General features: G+C 38.9%; 1 protein-coding gene across 7 annotated transcripts in view; it reads left to right on the top strand.

Annotated features, from left to right (window-relative positions):
* ZFX (zinc finger protein X-linked) overlaps nucleotides 1-22,871 on the top strand; it is a 68,619-nt gene that overhangs the window by 5,438 nt on the left and 40,310 nt on the right. For 5 of the 7 annotated variants that reach the window (XM_012448836.3, XM_012448835.3, XM_021670471.2 and 2 more), the window contains one exon: nucleotides 22,728-22,816. In XM_012448836.3, coding sequence (XP_012304259.1) covers nucleotides 22,756-22,816 — 61 coding nt within the window. In that variant the 5' untranslated portion in view covers nucleotides 22,728-22,755. Of the gene's footprint in view, nucleotides 1-22,727; nucleotides 22,817-22,871 lie in introns of those variants that run through there. The other 2 variants (XM_064364442.1, XM_064364440.1) reach the window with 2 other exon arrangements.

Raw genomic sequence — 22,871 nt, 5'->3', positions numbered from 1 at the left:
GCCAAATCGTGTTCTCTTTGACACTCCCACCAGCTATGTTTGATCCCGTTTCTCCAAATCGCTGCCAAAGGATTGGATTTTGTAATTTTTTCCCAATCTGTTTGGTTTTATACTCCTTGCTATTTTCATTTTGCTTTTCTAAATGTAATATTACGTTACATTTCTAGTAATGAGGTTGACCTTTTTTCCCCATGTATTTATTGGCCATCTGAGTTGCCTATGAATTGCTTGTGCATACCTTTGGTCCATTTTTCTGTTGGATTGTTGCCTCTTCCTTATTGGTATATGGGTTTTATTTATTTTTTTGAGACGGAGTCTCGCTCTGTTGCCTAGGCTAGAGTGCAGTGGCACAGTCTTAGCTCACTGAAGCCTCTGCCTCCCAGGTTCAAGCAATTCTCCTGCCTCACCCTCTTGAGTAGCTGGGATAACAGACGCTTGCCACCATGCCTGGCTAATTTTTGTATTTTTAGTAGAGAGGGGGTTTCACCATGTTGGCCAGGCTGGTTTGGAACTCTTGACTTCAAGTGATTGGCCTGCCTTGGCCTCCCAAAGTGCCGGATTGCAAGTATGAGCCACTGTGCCCAGCTGGTTTATGGGTTTTATTTTCTGGATACTAATTTGTGATCATATACACTGAAAATATCTTTTCCTAGTCTGGCTTGGCTTTTAGTGCTGTTTATGGAAAGTTTTTTATGTAGGACTTCTTAATATGATGGTAGCCAGTTTTCTCTATTTTTTTTTTCATTTATGGCTTGTGTTTTCTTATATCTTCAGTAAATTCTTCCCTTACCCCGAGGTTTTAATGATACAGTGCTTTTTCATATTTAGGTCATTAATTCACCAGAGTTTTTTTATGTATTGTGTGATGTAGGGATCCAATATCTTTTTCATGTGGTTTTATCAAATAGTTCAGCTTTTCTCCCCACTAATTTATTATGCAACTCCTGAGGTATAGCATATTCCCACATATGTATCTGTTTTTTGTTTCTCTATTTTGGTTGAATTGGTCTGTTTGACTATATCTGTATCTATACTATCCTGATTTAATAATAATAGCTTTATAATTAAAACTTAATATATATTTTCCTTCAGGATTATTCTAGCTATTTTCCTCCCTTTGCTTATTTTAGGGAGGAAAATAGCTAGAATCATTTCTTCAATTTCTGTGAAAACTGTTGTTGGATTTTTATATTTGCCTCCAATTTATAGAATAAATACATTCATATAGATAAATGCTAAGTAGTAGAGCTGGGATTTAAATCTGGGTATGTGCTGCTACTTTTCATAAAGCTCTTGTACAACTTTTGTTAGATACTGTAATTTTTGTTGTCATCGTGAATAGGATTTTCTTTTAGTTATAATTTCTGTTTAGTTATTGCTCATGTATAGGGATCACTGTTGACTTACATGTACTGTTCATGCAACCTTGCTGAGCTCGTCATATTTCATAGATTCTGAGGTACACTTTTCCCCCCTATATCTTCACATACCTGAAATCAAAATAGATCTTTGATGGTGTCCTATAATCACTGTTGTCTAAGCAGCAGTCATGTTGTAGCTATCATTGCCTGCACATACACAAACTTGGTCAGGGCTCTTCATTTTGTCATCACTTTAAATGAGTATGTGCATTGTTGTATTATTATTTCATGCCAAACAATAAAACTGGAGGCCAAAGAAATTGTGAAGTGGGTGTCTGCCTTGAAAGAAAATCCCATAAATAATAATGGGTAATTTTAAGAAGTGCTGCATCACCAATACTCTTGTTGGCAGAGGACAATATTGTTAGCAACAGTTGAACAGTTTTGAGTAGAAAAGCAATCCATAGTAGGACCTTGAATGTGAAGTTGTAGGAATACCTTACCAATTTCTTTTTCTTCTGTATGCACAAAATCTGATAAAAGTCTAGTCTGAAAGAATTGTCTTGATAAATCTAGAATGAAAATCCTAGATAATAAGAAAATACTGTATCAGTTTAATTGGCAGTGTTTTTTTCTTAATAGTGTGGAAAATAAGGGTACAGATTATAATTGGTATCTTCAGAGTCAGTGAAATGTAGTAATAACAGTTCATCATTCTTTTGTGTTTTCTAAATAGTTTTCATGTCTGAATAATACAGTTTTACTTCTTTTCCATTCCTTCTTGCCTCTTATGTCTTGTTCTGGTTTTACTGCATTGACTAATTCCTGTACTGAAGTGTTCGGTAGATGTATTGATAATGGGCATCCTTCTCTAGGTACTTTAGTGGAGTGCTTCTAATGTTTTATCATTAAATATGGTATTGTAGTGGGCTTTTTTGGGAGGGGGTGCTGATGATTTTTTATTTTTATTTTTTGAGACGGAGTTTTGCTCTTGTTGCCCAGGCTGGAGTGCTGTGGCACGGTCTTGGCTCACTGCAACTTCCGCCTCCCTGGTTCAAGTGATTCTCCTGCCTCAGCCTCCTGAGTAGCTGAGATTATAGGTGCACACCACCACGCCTGGCTAATTTTTGTATTTGTAGAGATGGGGTTTCGTGATGTTGGTCAGGCTGCTCTTGAACTCCTGACCTCATATTCCGCCCGCCTCGGCCTCCCAAAGTGCTGGGATTATAGGTGTGAGCCACTGTGCCCCACTTTATTTTTTTTTTTCTTCAGATGGAGTCTTGCTCTGTTACCCAGGCTGGAATGCAATGATGCCATCTCAGCTCACTGCAACCTCTGCCTCCTGGGTTCAAGCCATTCTCCTGCCTCAGCCTCCCAGGTAGGACTACAGGCATGTGCCACCACGCCCAGCTATTTTATTTTATTTTATTTTTGTATTTTTAGTAGAGATGGGGTTTCACCATGCTGGCCAGCCTGGATATTTTTTAGTTTCAGTTCTCTTTTACTAATCATTTTAGTGTTTCAACCATGAGCAAGAGTTTAATTTTGCTAATGCTTTTGCTACATCTATTGGTGTGATGAAGCCCATTAATAGATTTTCTGTTTTTTTTTTTTTTTTTTTTTTTTTTTTTTTTTTAAGACAGGGTTTCACCATGTTGGCCAGGCTGGTCTTGAACTCCTGACCTCAGGTGATCCGCCCTCCTCGGCCTCCCAAAGTGCTGAGATTACAGATGTGAGCCACCACACCCGGCAGTTTTTTTTTTTTTTTTCATTTTGAGATGGAGTCTTGCTCTGTTGCTGAGGTGGGAGTGCACGGCTCACTGCAGTCTTGACCTTCTGGGCTGAAACCATCCTCCCACCTCAGCCTCCCAAGTAGCTGGGACCATAGGCATGTGCCACCATGCTGGGCTGAGTTTTAAATTTTTTTGTAGAGACAGGGTCTTGCCATGTTGCACGGGCTGGTCTTGAACTCCTGGTCTCAAGCAATTGCCCTGCCTGGGCCTCCAAAAGAACTGGTATTATAGGTGTGAGCTACAGCGTGAGTCCTAGATTTTCTATTTTAAACTATTTTTGGATTCCTGGATGTTTGCATCTCTTTGTTATTACCATGTACTTTTCCTTTTTTATGTAATCTTGTTTGGATAACAAGGTTAAGTCAACCTCATAAGATGAATTGGGGAGTATTTCTTTCTTTCTTCTTTTTAACAGTTGCTATTTAATAGAGACAATCTGTTTCTCTTTGGAGACAGAGTCTCTCTTGTCGCCCAGGCTGGAGTGCAGTGGCACAATCTCAGCTCACTGCAACCTCCGCCTCTCAGGTTCAAGTGATTCTCCTGCCTCAGACTCTTGAGTAGCTGGGATTACAGGTGTCTGCCACCATGCCTGGCTAATTTTTATATTTTTAATAGAGACGGGTTTCACCATGTTGGTCAGGCTGATCTCAAACTTCTGACTTCAGATGATCTGCCTGCCTTGGCCTCCCAAAGTGCTGGAATTACAGGCGTCAGCCACCTCGCCCTGCGACGATCTGTTTCTTAAAAGTGAGAATCCATCTGTGAAATTATTTATGCTTGGTGTCTTCTGTGTGTAAATTTGTGATTTCTGATTTGTTGATTGTTTCTTTTATGATGATAAGTCTTTTTTTAGCTGTTCTTGAGGTATTTTGGTCATTTAAACAAAATGAACAATTTTCCAGAAAAATATTAAATTTCAAATGCATCATTATAAAATACAGATTTCCCTGATGACTTTTAAAAATCTAATTTTGTTTGTTCCCTTTTTTCTGATCAATATTGCCAGTAACTCCCTTTATTATTAGACTTTTAACATAGTTACTTTTATTGATCCTTTCTATTTCTGCTCCTATTAATATTTTCCTTCTACTTTATTTGCATTTATTGTGACATTTAAAAATTTAAGTTAGCGACTTAGCTCATTCATATTTAATCTTTTTTTTATAATATATACAGTAAAAACCAAAACGTTTTCTCTAGGCTATAATTGGATGCTATTTAAAAAAATTGAAATGCAACTTTTTTTTTTTGAGAGGGGGTCTTGCTCAGTTGCCCAGGCTGGATTGCAGTGGTGTGATCTCGGCTCACTGCAACCTCTGCCTCCTGGGTTCAAGCAATTCTCTTGCCTCAGCCTCTTGAGTAGCTGGGATTACAGATGTGCACTAGCACACCTGGCTATTTTTTATATTTTTAGTAGAAACGGGGTTTCACTGTGTTAGCCAGGCTGGTCTCGAACTCCTGACCGCAGGTGATCTGCCCAGCTCGGCCTCCCAAAGTGCTGGGATTATAGGTATGAGCCACTGCGCCCAGCTGAAATGTAATTATACATATTTATGGGGTAGAGTGATTGTGATACATGTATACAATGTGTAATGGTCAAATCAGGGTAATTAGCATATCTGTCACCTCAGCATTTGTCATTTTTTTGTGTTGGGAACATTCAAAATCCTCTCTTCTAGATATTTGAAAATACGTAATAAATTATTTTTAACTATAATCACCCTACATTGCTATGGAACACTAGAACTTACTCCTGCTATTTGAGTGTAATTTTGTATCTGTTAACCAGCCTCTCTCTATCCCTGGATGCTATGATTTTTGACATGAATTGGTTTTTGTTATTATTTAGTTCTAAATATGTTGTGATTTCCATAGTTTTCCTGTTCCCCATTAAAATTATTTAGAAATTTGTATTTCTAGGATTTTTTTTTTTGTATTACCGTTACCTCTGTAACATTTATTTCTAATTTTATTATATTATAATTGGGGAACATTGAGATGCAAAAATCAACTCTTTCTCTATACCAGCAACAATTTGAAAATCAAATTTGAAAACTGATATAATTTATAATAAGGTCAAAGAACATCTGATACCTTGAAATAAATCCAACAAAGCATACCAAGACTTTCAGTAAAAACCTTCCTAAGAGAAATGAAAGAAGACCTAAATTAATGGAAAGAGATAACCATGTTCATTGGATTGGAAGTGTCAGTATTGTAAAGATGTCAGTTCTCCCTAAATTGATATATACAGAAATTCATTGCAGTCGCAATAAATATCTCAGTAGTGCTGTTGCTGCTGCTGCTGCTGCTTTTTTTTTCTTTTGGGTAGACTAGTTCTCAAATTTATAGGGAAAGGCACAGGGCCAAGAATGGCAAAGGCAATCTTGAGAAAAAGTTGGAAGACTTACGCTAACATATATCAACACGTAGTATAAAGCTACAGTGATTAAAATAGTGGGCGCAAAGCCAGGTTGACCAGTGGCACAGGATAGAGTCCAAAAGCTGACCTACACATACAAGACCAGCTGATTTAAAGAAAGGTGTATTGGGATTTTGATTGAATGTAGAGAGGTTAATTAAGGGAGAATTGATAGTACTAATCTAACATATTCTTTTTTTTATTATTATTTGAGACAGTCTTCCTCTGTCCCTCAGGCTGGAGTGCAGTGGCACAAACTTGGCTCACTGCAACCTCTGCCTTCTGGGTTCAAGTGATTCTTCTGCCTTAGCCTCCTGAGTAGCTGGGCTCATAGGTGTGTGCCACCATGCCCGGCTATTTTTGTATCTTTAGTAGAGACAGGGTTATACCACATTGGCCAGGCTGGTCTTAAACTCCTGACTTCAGGTGATCTGCCTGCCTCTGCCTTCCAAAGTGCTGGGATTATAGCCCTGAGCCACTGCACCCAGCCCTAATCTGACATATTCAAGAGCAAGATTGCTTTGTCTATTTGTCTTTAAAAAAAAATCCCACACAGTATAGTGGTTTTTTTTTTTTTTGAAACAGAGTCTCGGTCTGTCACCAGGCTGGAGTGCAGTGGCGCAATCTTGGCTCACTGCAATCTCTGCCTCCTGGGTTCAAATGATTCTCCTACCTCACCCTCCCAAGTAGCTAGCTGGGATTACAGGTGCCTGCCACCATGTCCGGCTAATTTTTTGTATTTTGATAAAGATGGGGTTTCACCATGTTGGCCAGATGGTCTCGATTTCCTGACCTCGTGATCTGCCCGCCTTGGCCTCACAAAGTACTGGGATTACAGGCATGAGCCACGGAGCCCGGCCCGCAGCAGAGTTTTTAATTATTCTTATCAGTGGGATTTTTCATTCTTAAGTGTTACATAAGAAAGCTTTTGTCTTCAAGTGTAATAATTTTGTACCAGCACACCTTATGAATTAATACTGATAATGGTTTTTCAGTTGATTCTTTTGGATTTCCTAGATATAGCATATACAAATAATTTAATTTCCCTTAAATAACAGTTGTATCTTGTATTTCATCATTTTACCTAATTGCACTGACTGGCAGTTGTCATACCATCCTATAATAATAGTATAAATGGGCATTCTTGTCTTAATTTTGACTTTAGAGGGAATACTTGGCTTCTAAAAATGTTTTACCTTAGGTTTAATAGATGTCTTTTTGTTACAGAGTGATAACTGACATCATTCTCATATCTCAAAACACATGTTCTGATATGAACTGGTTTAAGATTGCATATACTTGAGTATTTTTTAAACAGCTTTGTTGAGATAAAGCTGTTATCAAATCAACCCTTTAAAATGTACATTTCAGTGTTTTTTTTTTTTTTTAGTAGATTCGGAGTTCTGTGACTATCACCACTAACTAGAACATTTTCATCACCCCAAAAAGAAACCCTATACCTACTGGTAATCACTCTCCTCTCCCCGCTCCCTTCATTCCCTAGCAACCACTAATCTACCTTCTGTCTGTGTGGATTTGCTTGTTCTTGACATTTTATGTAAATGGAATCCTATAACGTGGTCTTTTGTGTCTGGCTTCTTTTACTTAACATATTGTTTTCAAGGTCATCCATGTTTTAGCATGTATCTGCCCTTCATTCCTATTGTTTCTTTCTTTTTTTTTGAGACGGAGTTTTGCTCTTGTTGCCCAGGCTGGAGTGCAGTGGGGTGATCTTGGCTCACTACAACCTCCACCTCCTGGGTTCAAGCGATTCTCCTGCCTCAACCTCCTGAGTAGTTGGGATTACAGGCATGTGCCACCATGCCCAGCTAATTTTTGTATTTTTAGTAGAGACGGGATTTCTCTGTGTTGGTCAGGGTGGTCTCAAACTTCTGACCTCACGTGATCTGCCTGCCTTGGCCTCCCAAAGTCCTGGGATTGTGGGTGTGAGCCACCGCGAACGGCCTTTATGGTATTTTTTAACTGTTAAAATATCTATCCCAATTTGACTCGAAAGTTTGCTTTAAATCAAAAGTAGATGTTAAGTTTCAACTTTTCAGCATTTGGTGAGAATATCAGGGGGTTTCTTTTTTGACCTATTATTTGGGCCATTATTTGACTCCATCCTTGAATTCTAGAGCACCCATACTGTTCCAAGGTATGTGTGTGTATATGTCTGTGCATACATGTGCGTGGATGTGTGCTGCCTTTTTTTTTTTTTTTTTTTTTTACCTCATGGATCACATTTGCAGATACTTGACTTGGGATTCATAATTAACCAAGTTTGTAGTTTGCTTGAATTATTTTGGTTAGATTTTGTTTTAAATGGTAAATTAGTGTTATAAAAGGAGTTGAGAAAGCTTTTTTCCTCAACTCAGATAGTTTTGGTGAAAGGCAGGGTATGGGGCTCATGCCTGTAATCCTAGCACTTCAGGAGGCTGAGGTGGGAGGATCACTTGAGCTCAGGAGTTCAAGACCAGCTGGGCAACATAGTGAGACTTGGTCTCTATTAAAAGATAGCTTTGGGGAAAGACTGGAGCCTTCTGAAAGGGGTAACATTAGACAACTTTTCTCTTTTTGTTTTTAAAAGACACAGGGTCTCACCCTGTTGCCCTGACTGGAGTGCAGTGGGACAATCATAGCTCACTCTAGCGTTGAACTCTTGGGCTTAAGTGATCCTCCCACTTCAGCGTTCCAAGTAGCTAGGACTATAGACATGCACCACCATGCCTAGCTAATTTTTTTTTTGAGACTGAGTCTCACTCTGTTGTCCAGGCTGGAGTGCAGTGGCTTGATTTCGGCTCACTGCAACCTCTGCCTTTTGGGTTCAAGTGATTCTCGTGCCTATGCCTCCTGAGTAGCTGAGACTACAGGTGTGAGCTACCACGCCTCACTAATTTTTTTTGTTTTTAGTAGAGGTGGGGTTTCACCATGTTGGCCAGGCTGGTCTCGAACTCCTGACCTCAGGTAATCCGCCCACCTTGTCCTCCCAAAGTGCTGGGATTACAGGCATGAGCCACTGTGCCCGGCCGCCTAGCTAATTTTTTAGTCAAGATGGAGTCTAGCTATTTTGCCCAGGGTGGTCTTGAACTCCTGGCCGTAATCGATCCCTGCCTTGGCCTCCCAAAACGCTGGGATTACAGGTGTGAACTACTGTGCTCAGGCACCCCCTTTAAAAAAAAAATTTATGATGATTGAGTTTTCTTTCTTTTATTGAGTTAATGCTGGTAATTTACATTTTCCCTCATTGTGCTGTTGTAGAAATCTAGGCCATTTTCTTACAAGTTGTTTTCCTTTTTCTATATCTGTGTTGTTGTTTTTTCTTATCTCAAATTATATATGTTTGTGCTTTCTCCCAGTTTCTTCCTCTCTTTTAGGTTATTATCTAGTATTTTAGTGTCTTCCCACCCCCCTGGAAAAACCTTGGTTTGGAGATTTTTTTGGGTAAAAATTAACTGACTCCCTAGCTTTGCTCCAGAGAATGGTCATGAAATTAATGCTTGCTGATACTCAATCTGGAGCATGCCCATTGTTGGTCTTTGAGAAGCAGGTGTATTGCAAACCGGCTGCTGCATTGTCCAGCTTGTTCTTTTCTTTTATTATTTTTTTTAATGATTAAAGGATTTATTAAATTCCATGTGCAAAACATGTTGCTAATGCATTAGCAAAAGATCAATGTAAAAATACCTCACAATTCTGGAACTGTCCATTTAAAGCATTTGTTTTAGTTGTTGAAAGGCCCAGTGTTATATCCTTGCCAGTGTTTAAGGTGTACAGAGAATATTGTTAGTGTTAACACTAAGTTTACAGAACTTCAGAGGCCCAAAGTAATATTTAGGAAAAGCAATAATAGTAAGTATGCATTCATGTAGGTGAGATAGAGTACAGTCAGTATTAGTCAAGGTTACAGTGATGGTTATTAGTGACAAGAGAGTTGTCAAGACAATTATGTTAAGAAAGTTCATAGTTTAAGAATATTTAGAACGTTTTAAAAACTGCAAGGTGTGATTTTTACAACTGGTTATCGCAAAATGAAGGACAGCACCTAATTAGCTTGAATAAAGTCACATGAAAGCGATAATGCACTAATTAAAAAAAAACCCTGAATCCTAATACGGTATCAGAAAGATTTTCTTTTCTTTTTTTTTTTTTTTTTGAGATGGAGTCTCACTCTGTCCCCAGGCTGGAGTACAGTGGCGTGATCTTGGCTCAGTGCAACCTGTACCTCCTGGGTGCAAGCGATTCCCCTGTGTCAGCCTCCTGAGTAGCTGGGACTACATGCGTGCACCACCATGCTCGACTAATTTTTGTATTTTAGTAGAGACGGGGTTTCACCATGTTGGCCAGGATGGTCTCGATCTGACCTCAAGATCTGCCCGCCTTGGCCCCCTTAAAGTGCTGGGATTACAGGCGTCAACCACTGCGCCTGGCCAGAAAGATTTTCTAATACATGGAGATATATAGCTCATTGAGAAGGCATTTGAAAAGAAATGTACTTACTAAGTTAACAGCTATGTTGATGACTAGTTCAGAGATAAATTAAATGCCCGATTTTGGGAAAGGTAGCAGGTGCAAGAAAAAGGAAACATGTAAGAATAAGTTTCTCATACCAACCTTTCTTCATCATATACTGCATTTGACTGAAATTAACCTTTTAAAAATTTTACCTAGGGTGGTTTTATTTCATTTAATCCATGTACAATGTCTAAATCTCCACTTAATACTATGTCAAAATACTGTCTTCATCCTTTGATTACATCAAGTGTTTCTCACACTGCTTCCAGCTAAGTCTGCGGCTAAAGGTAGAATACTTCAGTAGAGGAAACGTGAATAGAATTTCTTTTCAGAATTTCAGCAAAAGTTAATGAGCTATTTAAAAAGTTTTTCAGTATGAAATAAGAGTGATCCAAATAGTTCAGTTGTTTTACTCATTCCATTATGCTATATGCTATATGGTAGAATGTTAGGTAATGAACATGGTTATTGCTTAATTATTTAATGCATTAAATGGCAATACTTTATTAAGGAGGCTGTACTGCGTTAAACATCTGAAAACTAGTTAGAAAGTGTGTGCATTTCCTAACATCAAGCTAAGTCTTAAAAGCATTTAAAACAGTGTAGTGTTCGTAGCTCTTTGGTGCAACTAAGTTCAGAGAGTATTGTGTCAACTCTTAATCTAAGCAGGAATAGGGGCTTTGAGAAAATAAGGCTTTAAGAAGGTTTGTCATTTTAGGGCCAAGTTTTAATAGATTGTGAAAGTTTGGACTCTTAGACTTTAAACAAACAAAACCTTGAAATTACTGATTGGCTCAACATGGTTTTACGGAAAAACTAATACAAAAACTTGGCCTTGAATTTCTGAGCAAAGCCTACAAAAGTTCCAAACGGGATAGGGCAAGGAAGGATGGGGCTCTATTTACAACAGCAGATATTTTCTTTTCCTCTTCTTGACAGTGAGTGGGCAGGACTGTTTGAAAAGAAAATATTCTTTTCTTAGAGAATGGAATTTAAATTACAGCTATTAGATTAATATTGATTATACACATATTCTCTTTCCTTTTAGATAATTTGATCTATTAAGTATTGATAGTTGTTGTAACCTTCCACTGCTATTGATTTTTTAAAATTACTGTCTCATAGGTTCTTTTGCTTTCTATATTTACGTATTTCCATGCTGTTTTATGTGGCACATAAAAATTCATAATGACTTCAAATTCAACATAGACTAGAGAACACACTTATTTTTTCTTCCTTCTATACTGAAAGAATATAAAAATACAGAGAAACAAGAAAACCTCAGCTTATGAATCAGAATATGATGAATTTCTGATTGAATACAGCAACTGGAAGTAAATTAGTGGCAAAACCCAAGAGAGCTTACTGAACCCATGGCCTTATTCAAAAAGTAGAAAGGACCAGCCAAGAATTGGCATCCTGCAGTACCACCAACATCAAAAGCAGGGAGGCACTTGGAGATAGAACAAGCCATGAGTACAGCCAGATAATTAAAGCCGTGGAAAGCTAAGCCATTTACCTATTAGTATAGGTTCCTGTAATGGTTTTCCTGCTGGGATAATGCCCGAAATTCAGCGCTCTGAATTGCTTGTTTGTCCATAGGAAATTTCAAAGTGAGTGCCATATAGCAAGAAAGGTAGGGGCAGTAGCTTATGTAGCTTGCAGCTATCCTGAAGGATATTGAACTTCCAGCATGTGGAAGTGGGATACTGTTACACCATTAAAGGAGAACCTGGCTGGTTACATGGTTTCTTTCTCGCCTGTGAACTCATTCTATATAAGACTCCTGTGATCTGAATTTAAGTTTATTGTTGGGCAAACAGGAATTCTTACTTGGGCTGAAGAAGTTCACCTCAGCAATCAGAATGTAACTCTAGTCTAGACTCTCATCTACAAATAGGAATAGACAACCAGGAAGAACCATGCTTATCAGGAAAACCAGCAGTTTGAAAGAGAGGCACCAAATTCAACTAACTGAATATTGAAATACCAGAGGAGACAGTTTATATAGGGTACAGAATAAACTTTAAATCCTCAGAGAGATTTAGGAAGATATTGTGTCCACCAAAAAAAGAAGAGATTGCTATGGAAAAGAAACTATTGGAATTAAAATATGATCTTTTAAAGAAAAATTCAGTAGTTGGGGTGGAGATCAAATTAGCTAGCTTAGAAGAAAGAATTCAGGGATTCTCTGAGAATGTAGTTGAAAGACAAAGATAGAAAATATGAGAGAAAAGTTAAAGCGATATAGAAGCTAGATTTAGCAGTCTTTTTATGTCCTGTAGTAAAAATGCTGATAAGAACGAATAGAGAAAATGGAGCAAAGTATAGAAACAAGAAATTTTCCTCAGTTCAATAAGGGCTCAAGTCTGGATTGAAAGGGCCCACATGGTCTGCATGTGAGAAGAGGAGAACTTATTAGAGTGATAGAAGTGAGAATAAAGAGGAAGTGATAAATTTAAGAGTTACTGGCTTTGAGATGAATTTAAGGGCTGATGTAGTCAGAGAAGTGAATTATGACTCCAGATTTGAAAACGAGATATTTGGAGCAATGATGGCTAACAGTGAACAACATGGGGGGAAAATTAGGAAAGAAATGTAGCTTAAGAGAGAAGATATTAATTAGGCTTTAAATACAAGTTTTCACCAGTTCTAATTTCCATCCAAGAAGAATTGTTATAGACAGATTTGCCTTTGTTTGCCTTTCCTGCAGCTTAAGAATTCCTTCTACCATGTATAATAAAATTTGGTTGTCTGAGCATGACTTAGAAGAATTAGAGTCGAGTCATAGAATTAACAGGCATTGAGGTTTTGAGAGACCAAAAGCAGAAAAGTGATTTTTGTATGCATATTAGCTGCAAAAAGCAAAGTGAATATATAAGAATCCTGTTAACTTGCCCAAGAGGGAGATCATGGAAGTGTCTAAGCATCAAAAGATATACAACAAATAAATTATATCCATGATCCCTAATTAAGATAGAGAAAATGCCATTGCTATACCTGTTAACTTTTATTGCTTTATTATATTTTTTATTTATTATTACCTTCTTCTAGGATGATAATGTTTTATTTCAAACAGTGGAAGGAAATTTTTGTGAATTTCCTGGGTTCTCCCAGCCCATTATTTCCCTTAAAGCTATACGTTTTTCTTTTATTTATTTATTTAAACTTTCTGTCCTCACAATCTGTTCCCAAAAAGTGGTGTTTTTACATTGTGAATTATTTCAGAAGCATTTTGGGATCATGGTTCTTGTAACTGACAAGGGAGTATCTTGCTGAGTTTGAGATGTTAGTAGAGTCCCAGAAATACTTTGAGGGCATTTGATAGTAACACTAAATGTTAGTACTTGTTCACCCAAATTCTGAGATGCTTGGTTCTCTGAACCATCCTGCTTATTTGTCTTTAGATTCAACTGATCTCTGGGCTTGGTTTGTACTTCAGAGGCGTGGACACTACTAGTTACATTATCACACACCTTCTTCCACTCTTTATCACATCTGAGAATTCCTCTGAGTAGGTTCTGTTCTGAGAATACAGTTTCATTCTGATTGGCAAAGGGAATTAGTAGTTCTAACTCGAGAGGGGTTATGAGGTTGAGGTATAGTCATCTTTATTTAGAATGTTTGAATTTTTGTAATGACAGAAGGGAAAATGACCAGGCAAAACAATAATTTGTTGAGTAATTACAGCTCACTTAAATCAAGATGAGATGAGTGGGCACCCCCATGTAGGCCAGAATATGTTAGGAAATGCACATGATGTAAAAGGATGGGAAGAAAACAAATCAGTCTGTTATGGTAGCTTGGGTTAATATTGTAGAGCCCCTGAGTATTGAAGAACTGCTGAAGTGTTCAGAGCAGGGGAGTGCTATGATCAAAGCAGTGCTTCAGGTAGGTTAATCTGCCCACAGATTGCAGAAATGCCTCAGTACTTGGCACCAGCCCTTATGTGTAATAGGGCTTCTAGTCATTTGTCGTGGGAGTGGCAGAAAGGAGCAAGGCCAGTCCAGAGGCTATTTTCATCCCCCGGGATCAGGAAATATGAAACTGAGTGGGAATGGTGTCTAGGACTAAAAAAAAAAAAAAAAAAAAGTGGGGGCCAGGCGCAGTGACTCACACCTGAAATCCCAGCACTTTGAGAGGCCAAGGCAGGTGGATCATGAGGTCAGGAGTTCAAGACCAGCCTGGTCAAGATGGTGAAACCCTGTCTCTACTAAAAATAGAAAAATTAGCCAGGCGCAGTGGCAGGCCCCTGTAGTCCCAGCTACTCAGGAGGCTGAGGCAGGAGAATCACATGAACCCAGGAGGCAGAGGTTGCAGTGAGCTGAGATCACGCCATTGCACTCTAGCAGCCTGGGTGATGGAGTGAGACTCTGTCTCAAAAAAATAAAATAAAATAAACGGGGTTGGATTCTTGAGAAATTGAGGAGAGTTGACAAGATCTGGCAATCTGACTATGAGGAGGGAAGAAGGAAAAGGCCATAATGGTCATATCAGGAGAAGGCTGGGGTTTATCCAGATGAAAATATTCAATAGTCTGTTGGACACATTAGGATGATTTTGGGAATCATTGTTGTGGAAGTAGTAGTTGAAACCATGGGAATAAAGAAAAAGCAGAAGAGAGGGCTGAGCACACAACCCTGGGCAGAACAGTAGTAACGGGTGAGGGGAGGCAGAGCAGCCAGCAGTTAAGGATGAAAGAGAACTAGAAGTCACTTAAAGCAACAGAGGAAAGAGCGCACTTCAAAAATCAGGGAGTTGATTGTCTGTTAAATTCTAATAATAGAAATGCCAAGGAGGATGAATGTCAAGAAAAGTTGTTCTGCAGGTTGAGAATTCGTAGAGGATTGGGTTTATGTAGGGAAATATGTATGGTTAGGGGGCTTATAATGAATCCCCTTTATTGCCTTCTTAATTGGCTTAATGTCATAGTGTTTCATAATGCTTAGAAGTTTTTTTTTTTGTTTTTTTTTGTTTTTTTTTTGAGACAGTCTTGCTCTGTCACCCAGGCTGGAGTGCAGTGGCGCAATCTCAGCTCACTGCAACCTCTACCTCCCAGGTTCAAATAATTCTCCTGCCTCAGCCTCCCGAGTAGCTGGGATCACAGGCATGTGCCACCATGCCCCACTAATTTTTTTGTATTTTTACTAGAGGAGGGGTTTCGCCATGGTCTCCAATGCCTGACCTCAGGTGATCTGCCCACCTCGGCCTCCCACAGTGCTGGGATTACAGGTGTGAACCACTGCACCTAGCCCATTTACTTTAATATGAAACAGTCTGAATAAATAACATGAAACATGCTATCTCTTAAAAATTAATATATCTCAGAGTTGATATGTTGAGAATCCCTTTTATGAACGTAAATTTTCTCAGTTACATTTAATGGATATTTCTATTACTATGCCATGTTAATGAGTTTTTTAAGGACTATATATATGTAATTTAGTATCTGCAAATAAGACATATATAAATAATCATAATATGACAAACCAGTACAGTCAGAGAAGAATAGAGTGCTGTGGACATTTCAGAGGGAGAAATTATTTCCAGCTTTCTCTTTTTTTGTGGGGAAGGAGATTTAGGGGGAAAGATTAAAGCAGAGATAATGGGGGAAAGGTGTTCCAGGTAGAAGGAACCCTGAATCAAATATAAAGTTGGGGTTTTATGGGGATGTTGAGCATTATTTTTGTTTGGCTGAACTGTGTGTGGGTGGGGAACATGTGTTTATGTTACACGCCAAGGGTAGTAGAGGGAAGTGCTTGAAGGAAAGTTAGGGGAGATGGTAGTGGGAGGGTAGTTTGGGGCTAGAACTTAGAAGATGACACAGGTGTTTGAACTTTATGTAGAGGGAGCAGGGAGCTAGTAAACATTTTTTTTTTTTCTTTTTTTTTTATTGCATTTTAGGTTTTGGGGTACATATGAAAAACATGCAAGGTTGTTGCACAGGTGCATACGTGGCAGTGTTCTTTGCTGCCTTCCTCCCCTTCACCTATATCTGGCATTTCTCCCCATGCTGTCCCTCCCCAACTCCCCACCCCCCTCCCTGTGTCCATGTGTTCTCCTTGTTCAACACCCACCTACGAGTGAGAACATGTGGTGTTTGATTTTGTGTTCTTGTGTCAGTTTGCTGAGAATGATGGTTTCCAGGTTCATCCATGTCCCTACAAAGGATGCGAACTCCTCGTTTTTAATGGCTGCATAATATTCCATGGTGTATATGTGCCACATTTTTCCTGTCTAGTCTATCATCGATGGGCATTTGGGTTGGTTCCAGGTCTTTGCTATTGTAAATTGTGCTGCAATGAACATTCGTGTGCATGTGTCCTTATAGTAGAACGATTTATAATCCTTTGGATATATACCCAGTAATGGGATTGCTGGGTCAAATGGAATTTCTATTTCTAGGTCCTTGAGGAATCGCCACACTGTCTTCCACAACGGTTGAACTAATTTACATTCCCACCAACAGTGTAAAAGTGTTCCTATTTCTCCACATCCTCTCCAGCATCTGTTGTCTCCAGATTTTTTAATGATCGCCATTCTAAGTGGCGTGAGATGGTATCTCAATGTAGTTTTGATTTGCATTTCTCTAATGACCAGTGATGATGAGCATTTTTTCATATGTTTGTTGGCCTCATGTATGTCTTCTTTTGTAAAGTATCTGTTCATATCCTTCGCCCATTTTTGAATGGGCTTGTTTGTTTTTTTCTTGTAAATCTTTTTTAGCTCGTTGTATATTCTGGGTATCAGCCCTTTGTCAGACGGGTAGGCTGCAAAATTTTTTTCCCATTCTGTTGGTTGCTGATTCACTCTAATGACTGTTTCTTTTGCCGTGCAGAAGCTGTGGAGTTTGATTAGGTCCCATTTGTCTATTTTTGCTTTTGTTGCCGATGCTTTTGGTGTTTTGGTCATAAAGTCCTTGCCTACGCCTATGTCCTGAATGGTTTTGCCTAGATTTCCTTCTAGTGTTTTTATGGTGTTAGGTCTTATGTTTAAGTCTTTAATCCATCTGGAGTCAATTTTAGTGTAAGGTGTCAGGAAGGGGTCGAGTTTCTGCTTTCTGCATATGGTTAGCCAGTTTTCCCCACACCACTTATTGAACAGGAAATCCTTTCCCCATTGCTTGTTTTTATCAGGTTTGTCAAAGATCGGGTGGTTGTAGATATGTTGTGTCGCCTCCGAGGCCTTTGTTCTGTTTCATTGGTCTATATCTTTGTTTTGGTACCAGTACCATGCTGTTTTGATTACTGTAGCCTTGTAGTAGAGTTTGATGTCCGGTAGTGTGATGCCTCCCGCTTTGTTCTTTTTGCTTAGAATTGACTTGGCTATGCGGACTCTCTTTTGGTTCCATATGAAGTTTAAGGTGGTTTTTTCCAGTTCTGTGAAGAAGGTCATTGGTAGCTTGATGGGGATAGCATTGAATCTGTAAATTACTTTGGGCAGTATGGCCATTTTCACGATATTAATTCTTCCTAACCATGAACATGGAATGTTTCTCCATCTGTTTGTGTCCTCTCTTATTTCGTTGAGCAGTGATTTGTAGTTCTCCTTGAAGAGGTCCTTTACGTTCCTTGTTAGTTGTATTCCTAGGCATTTTATTCTCTTTGTAGCAATTGTGAATGGCAGTTCGTTCTTGATTTGGCTCTCTTTAAGTCTGTTATTGGTGTATAGGAATGCTTGTGATTTTTGCACATTGATTTTGTATCCTGAGACTTTGCTGAAGTTGCTTATCAGTTTCAGGAGATTTTGGGCTGAGATGATGGGGTCTTCTAGATATACAATCATGTCGTCTGCAAATAGAGACAATTTGACTTCCTCCTTTCCTAATCGAATACCCTTTATTTCTTTTTCTTGTCTGATTGCTCTGGCTAGAACTTCCAGTACTATATTGAATAGGAGTGGTGAGAGAGGGCATCCTTGTCTAGTGCCCGATTTCAAAGGGAATGCTTCCAGTTTTTGCCCATTCAGTATGATATTGGCTGTCGGTTTGTCGTAAATAGCTTTTATTATTTTGAGATACGTTCCGTCGATACCTAGCTTATTGAGAGTTTTTAGCATAAAGGACTGTTGAATTTTGTCGAAGGCCTTCTCTGCATCACTTGAGATAATCATGTGATTTTTGTCTTTGGTTCTGTTTATGTGGTGAATTACATTTATAGACTTGCGTATATTGAACCAGCCTTGCATCCCTGGGATGAATCCTACTTGATCATGGTGGAGAAGCTTTTTGATGTGCTGTTGCAATCGGCTTGCCAGTATTTTATTGAAGATTTTTGCATCTATGTTCATCATGGATATTGGCCTGTAGTTTTCTTTTCTTGTTGAGTCTCTGCCGGGTTTCGGTATCAGGATGATGTTGGTCTCATAAAAAGATTTGGGAAGGATTCCCTCTTTTTGGATTATTTGGAATAGTTTCAGTAGGAATGGTACCAGTTCCTCTTTGTATGTCTGGTAGAATTCGGCTGTGAACCCATCTGGACCTGGGCTTTTTTTGGGTGGTAGGCTCTTAATTGCTGCCTCGACTTCAGACCTTTTTATTGGTCTATTCAGGGTTTCGACTTCTTCCTGGTTTAGGCTTGGGAGGAGGCAACTGTCCAGGAATTTGTCCATTTCTTCCAGGTTTTCTAGTTTATGTGCATAGAGTTGTTTGTAATAATCTCTGATGATGGTTCGAATTTCTGTGGAATCTGTGGTGATATCCCCTTTATCATTTTTTATTGCATCTATTTGGTTATTCTCTCTTTTCTTTTTTATTAGTCTGGCTAGCGGTCTGTCTATTTTGTTGATCTTTTCAAAAAACCAGCTCCTGGATTTATCGATTTTTTTGTAGGGTTTTTCGTGTCTCTATCTCCTTCAATTCTGCTTTGATCTTAGTTATTTCTTGTCTTCTGCTAGGTTTTGAGTTTTTTTGATCTTGCTCCTCTAGCTCTTTTCAATTTTGACGATAGGGTGTCAATTTTAGATCTCTCCTTTCTTCTCATGTGGGCACTTATTGCTATATATTTTCCTCTAGAGACTGCTTTAAATGTGTCCCAGAGATTCTGGTATGTGGTGTCTTCGTTCTCATTGGTTTCGAAGAACATCTTTATTTCTACCTTCATTTCAGTGTTTATCCAGTCAACATTCAGGAGAAAGTTGTTCATTTTCCATGAGGCTGTGCGGTTCTGGGTTGGCTTCTGAATTCTGAGTTCTAACTTGATTGCACTGTGGTCTGAGAGACTGTTATGGTTTCCGTTCTTTTGCATTTGCTGAGGAGTGATTTACTTCCAATTATGTGGTCAATGTTAGAGTAGGTGTGATGTGGTGCTGAGAAGAATGTATATTCTGTGGATTTGGGGTGGAGAGTTCTGTAAATGTCTATTAGGTTTGCTTGTTCCAGGTCTGAGTTCAAGTCCTGGATATCCTTGTTAATTTTCTGTCTTGTTGATCTGTCTAATATTGACAATGGTGTGTTGAAGTCTCCCACTATTATTGTGTGGGAGTCTAAGTCTCTTTGTAAGTCATTAAGAACTTGCCTTATGTATCTGGGTGCTCCTGTATTAGGTGCATATATATTTAGGATCGTCAGCTCTTCTTGTTGCATTGATCCTTTTACCATTATGTAATGTCCTTCTTTGTCTCTTTTGATCTTTGTTGCTTTAAAGTCTATTTTATCAGAGATGAGAATTGCAACTCCTGCTTTTTTTTGCTCTCCATTTGCTTGGTAAATCTTCCTCCATCCCTTTATTTTGAGCCTTTGTGTATCCTTGCATGTGAGGTGTGTTTCCTGGATACAGCACACTGATGGGTTTTGGCTTTTTATCCAATTTGCCAGTCTGTGTCTTTTGATTGGGGCATTTAGTCCATTTACATTTAGGGTTAATATTGTTATGTGTGAATTTGATCCTGTCATTTTGATGCTAGCTGGCTGTTTTTCCCGTTGGTTGATGCAGATTCTTCATTGTGTTGATGCTCTTTACCATTTTGTGCGTTTTTGTAGTGGCTGGTACTGGTTGTTCTTTTCTATGTGTAGTGCCTCCTTCAGGAGCTCTTGTAATGCTGATCTGGTGGTGATGAAATCTCTGAGTACTTGCTTGTTCACAAAGGATTTTATTTTTCCTTCACTTATGAAGCTTAGTTTGGCTGGATATGAAATTCTGGGTTGAAAGTTCTTTTCTTTAAGGATGTTGAATATCAGCCCTCACTCTCTTCTGGCCTGTAGGGTTTCTGCTGAGAGATCTGCTGTGAGTCTGATGGGCTTCCCTTTGTGGGTAACCCGACCTTTGTCTCTGGCTGCCCTTAGTATTTTCTCCTTCATTTCAACCCTGGTGAATCTGATGATTTTGTGCCTTGGGGTTGCTCTTCTAGACGAATATCTTTGTGGTGTTCTCTGTATTTCCTGGACTTGAATCTTGGCCTGCCTTGCTATGTTGGGGAAGTTTTCCTGGATAATATCCTGAAGAGTATTTTCCAGCTTGGATGCATTCTCTTCGTCACATTCAGGTACACCTATCAAACGTAGATTAGGTCTTTTCACATAGTCCCATATTTCTTGTTGACTTTGTTCATTCCTTTTTACCCTGTTTTCTCTAATCTTGCCTTCTCGTTTTATTTCATTGAGTTGATCTTCGACCTCTGATATCCTTTCTTCTGCTTGGTCAATTCGGCTGTTGAAACTTGTGCATGCTTCACGAAGTTCTCGTGTTGTGTTTTTCAGCTCCATCAATTCACTCATATTCCTCTCTAAGTTGTCCATTCTCGTTAACATTTCGTCAAGTCTTTTTTCAAGGTTCTTAGTTTCTTTGCATTGGGTTAGAACATGTTCTTTTAGCTCATGGAAGTTTCTTATTATCCACTTTCTGAAAGCTGATTCTGTCATTTCATCACACTCATTCTCCATCCAGTCTTGTTCCCTTGCTGGTGAGGTGTTGTGCTCCCTTGTAGGAGGAGAGGTGTTCTGGTTTTGGGTGTTTTCAACCTTTTTGCTCTGGTTTCTTCCCATCTTTGTGGATTTATCCACCTATCGACTTTGTAGTTGCTGTCTTTCTGATTTTGGTAATTTTAAGTCTGCAGTAGCTGAACTCATAAACTCCCTTTTCTTCCTGCCAGGTGTTCTGTCCCAGGGAGTTAGGGCTTTATGATTTTCAACTCTCTTGCTGCTGTTTTCCCTGCCCACAAGGTGGCAGCCTAGTCACACTCAGCCTGCAGAGGCTTCACTGAGCTGCTGTGGGCTCCGCCCAGCTTCCGTGTGAACTTCCCTGCAGTCCCTCTGCGCCTTCTCTCGGAGCTGCGATCCCGAGTTCCTCCTACGCGGCCATCTTCGATCAATCCCCTATTAAACATTTTTGAACAGAGGAATGATGTCACCTAGCTTTAGAAAAATGACTTGTGTTTCTGTTATTTGAAATTTTAATAAGCATGTAGTACTTAGCAAAAAAAATGGTAAAACTGAAATCATTGGTTAGGGTTCTTTTTGTCATAAGTTTTTTTTTTTTTTTTTTTTTAAGATGGGGTTTCACAATGATGGTCAGGCTGGTCTTGAACTGCTGACCTCAGGTGATCCACCCACCTCGGCCTCCCAAAGTGCTAGGATTACAGGCGTGAGCCATCGTGCCCGGCCATAAGTTTTTGACTTAAGTAGAAACGGGAGAATTAAGGCCATTGGAATGTCTTATAAAAATTGAAGGCAGGGTTATAGCTGGACCTCAATATAGATCTAGAACCAGGAGCTAAAAAGCTGTCTCCCCTCCCTGCTTACTCTGTTCTGTTACTCAAAGCACTCACAGGATTCATTTTATTTTTCATTTACTAGTCCAGGCCAGAGTTGCAAAGTGACTTTCCTCAGCTCTTATGTTCCAGCCACTGGGAGGGAGGAAGGGGAAGGGACTGACTCTTGCTCGTGGTTTTTGATTTTCAGGGATAGGACTTTGATTTTATTGTGCTTAAAGATGAACTTACTTTTTACCACTTTATAGCTAGTGCTAATCAACTGTGGCAAAGAGAGTATAAATACACTGTGGGAATTTACTTCTTTAGATGAGACGGTTAAGAGAGGTCAGGCAGAATCCCAAAGGTTGTTTATTACAGTTATGCACTTTGAATTTTTGCCATTGTTCAATCTACTGGTTGGAAGTTAGTAGAGAATTTTCATATTCTCTAATTAAATTTAGAGAATATGAAAATTGTACAAACATTTCCCACAATAAGCTACAGAATGTGTTTTAAGTTGAACCTTAACAAAGCTAGTTACCCTTTTGGGAACATGGGATGTTACAGACTGAGGAGATAAGAGTGTTGGGGTCCTAAAAATGTTCTATATTTTGTTCAGAGTAGTGATTACAAAGGTTTATATATGTATCAGAATTCATCAAGATAACGCTCACTTGATGGACGTAAGCAATACATTGATTACTTCAACTTAAACAGAAGTCCAGGCAAAGTTGACTTGTTTGATTTATCTGCCCTGCCTTGTCATATAGATGCCCATATACCACTGTATATCACTTAAATTCTCTTTTACATTAGATAGATACGTTTTTGATACACATTTATCTTTCACAGAATTTGAGTGTCTCAGAAATGAAACTATCATGGTGATATTTTAATACATGATATAAAAAAACTAATGGCTTTGGTTTACCTTTTCCCCTGATTTAGGAGCTGTGACTGATGAGAATTAAAGGCCATGGATGAAGATGGGCTTGAATTACAACCACAAGAGCCAAACTCATTTTTTGATGCAACAGGTATAACTGCTTGAATTGTTCCATTTCCCATCTACCAGATTTGGAATTGGTTATT

Source organism: Aotus nancymaae, unplaced genomic scaffold (assembly GCF_030222135.1).
Source record: "Aotus nancymaae isolate 86718 unplaced genomic scaffold, 86718_ANA_hifiasm-v0.15.2.pri h1tg000058l, whole genome shotgun sequence".
Classification (NCBI taxonomy): Eukaryota; Metazoa; Chordata; class Mammalia; order Primates; family Aotidae; genus Aotus; species Aotus nancymaae.
Note: the sequence above shows the minus strand (reverse complement) of the source record. Positions and strands in the feature narration are given on the sequence as shown.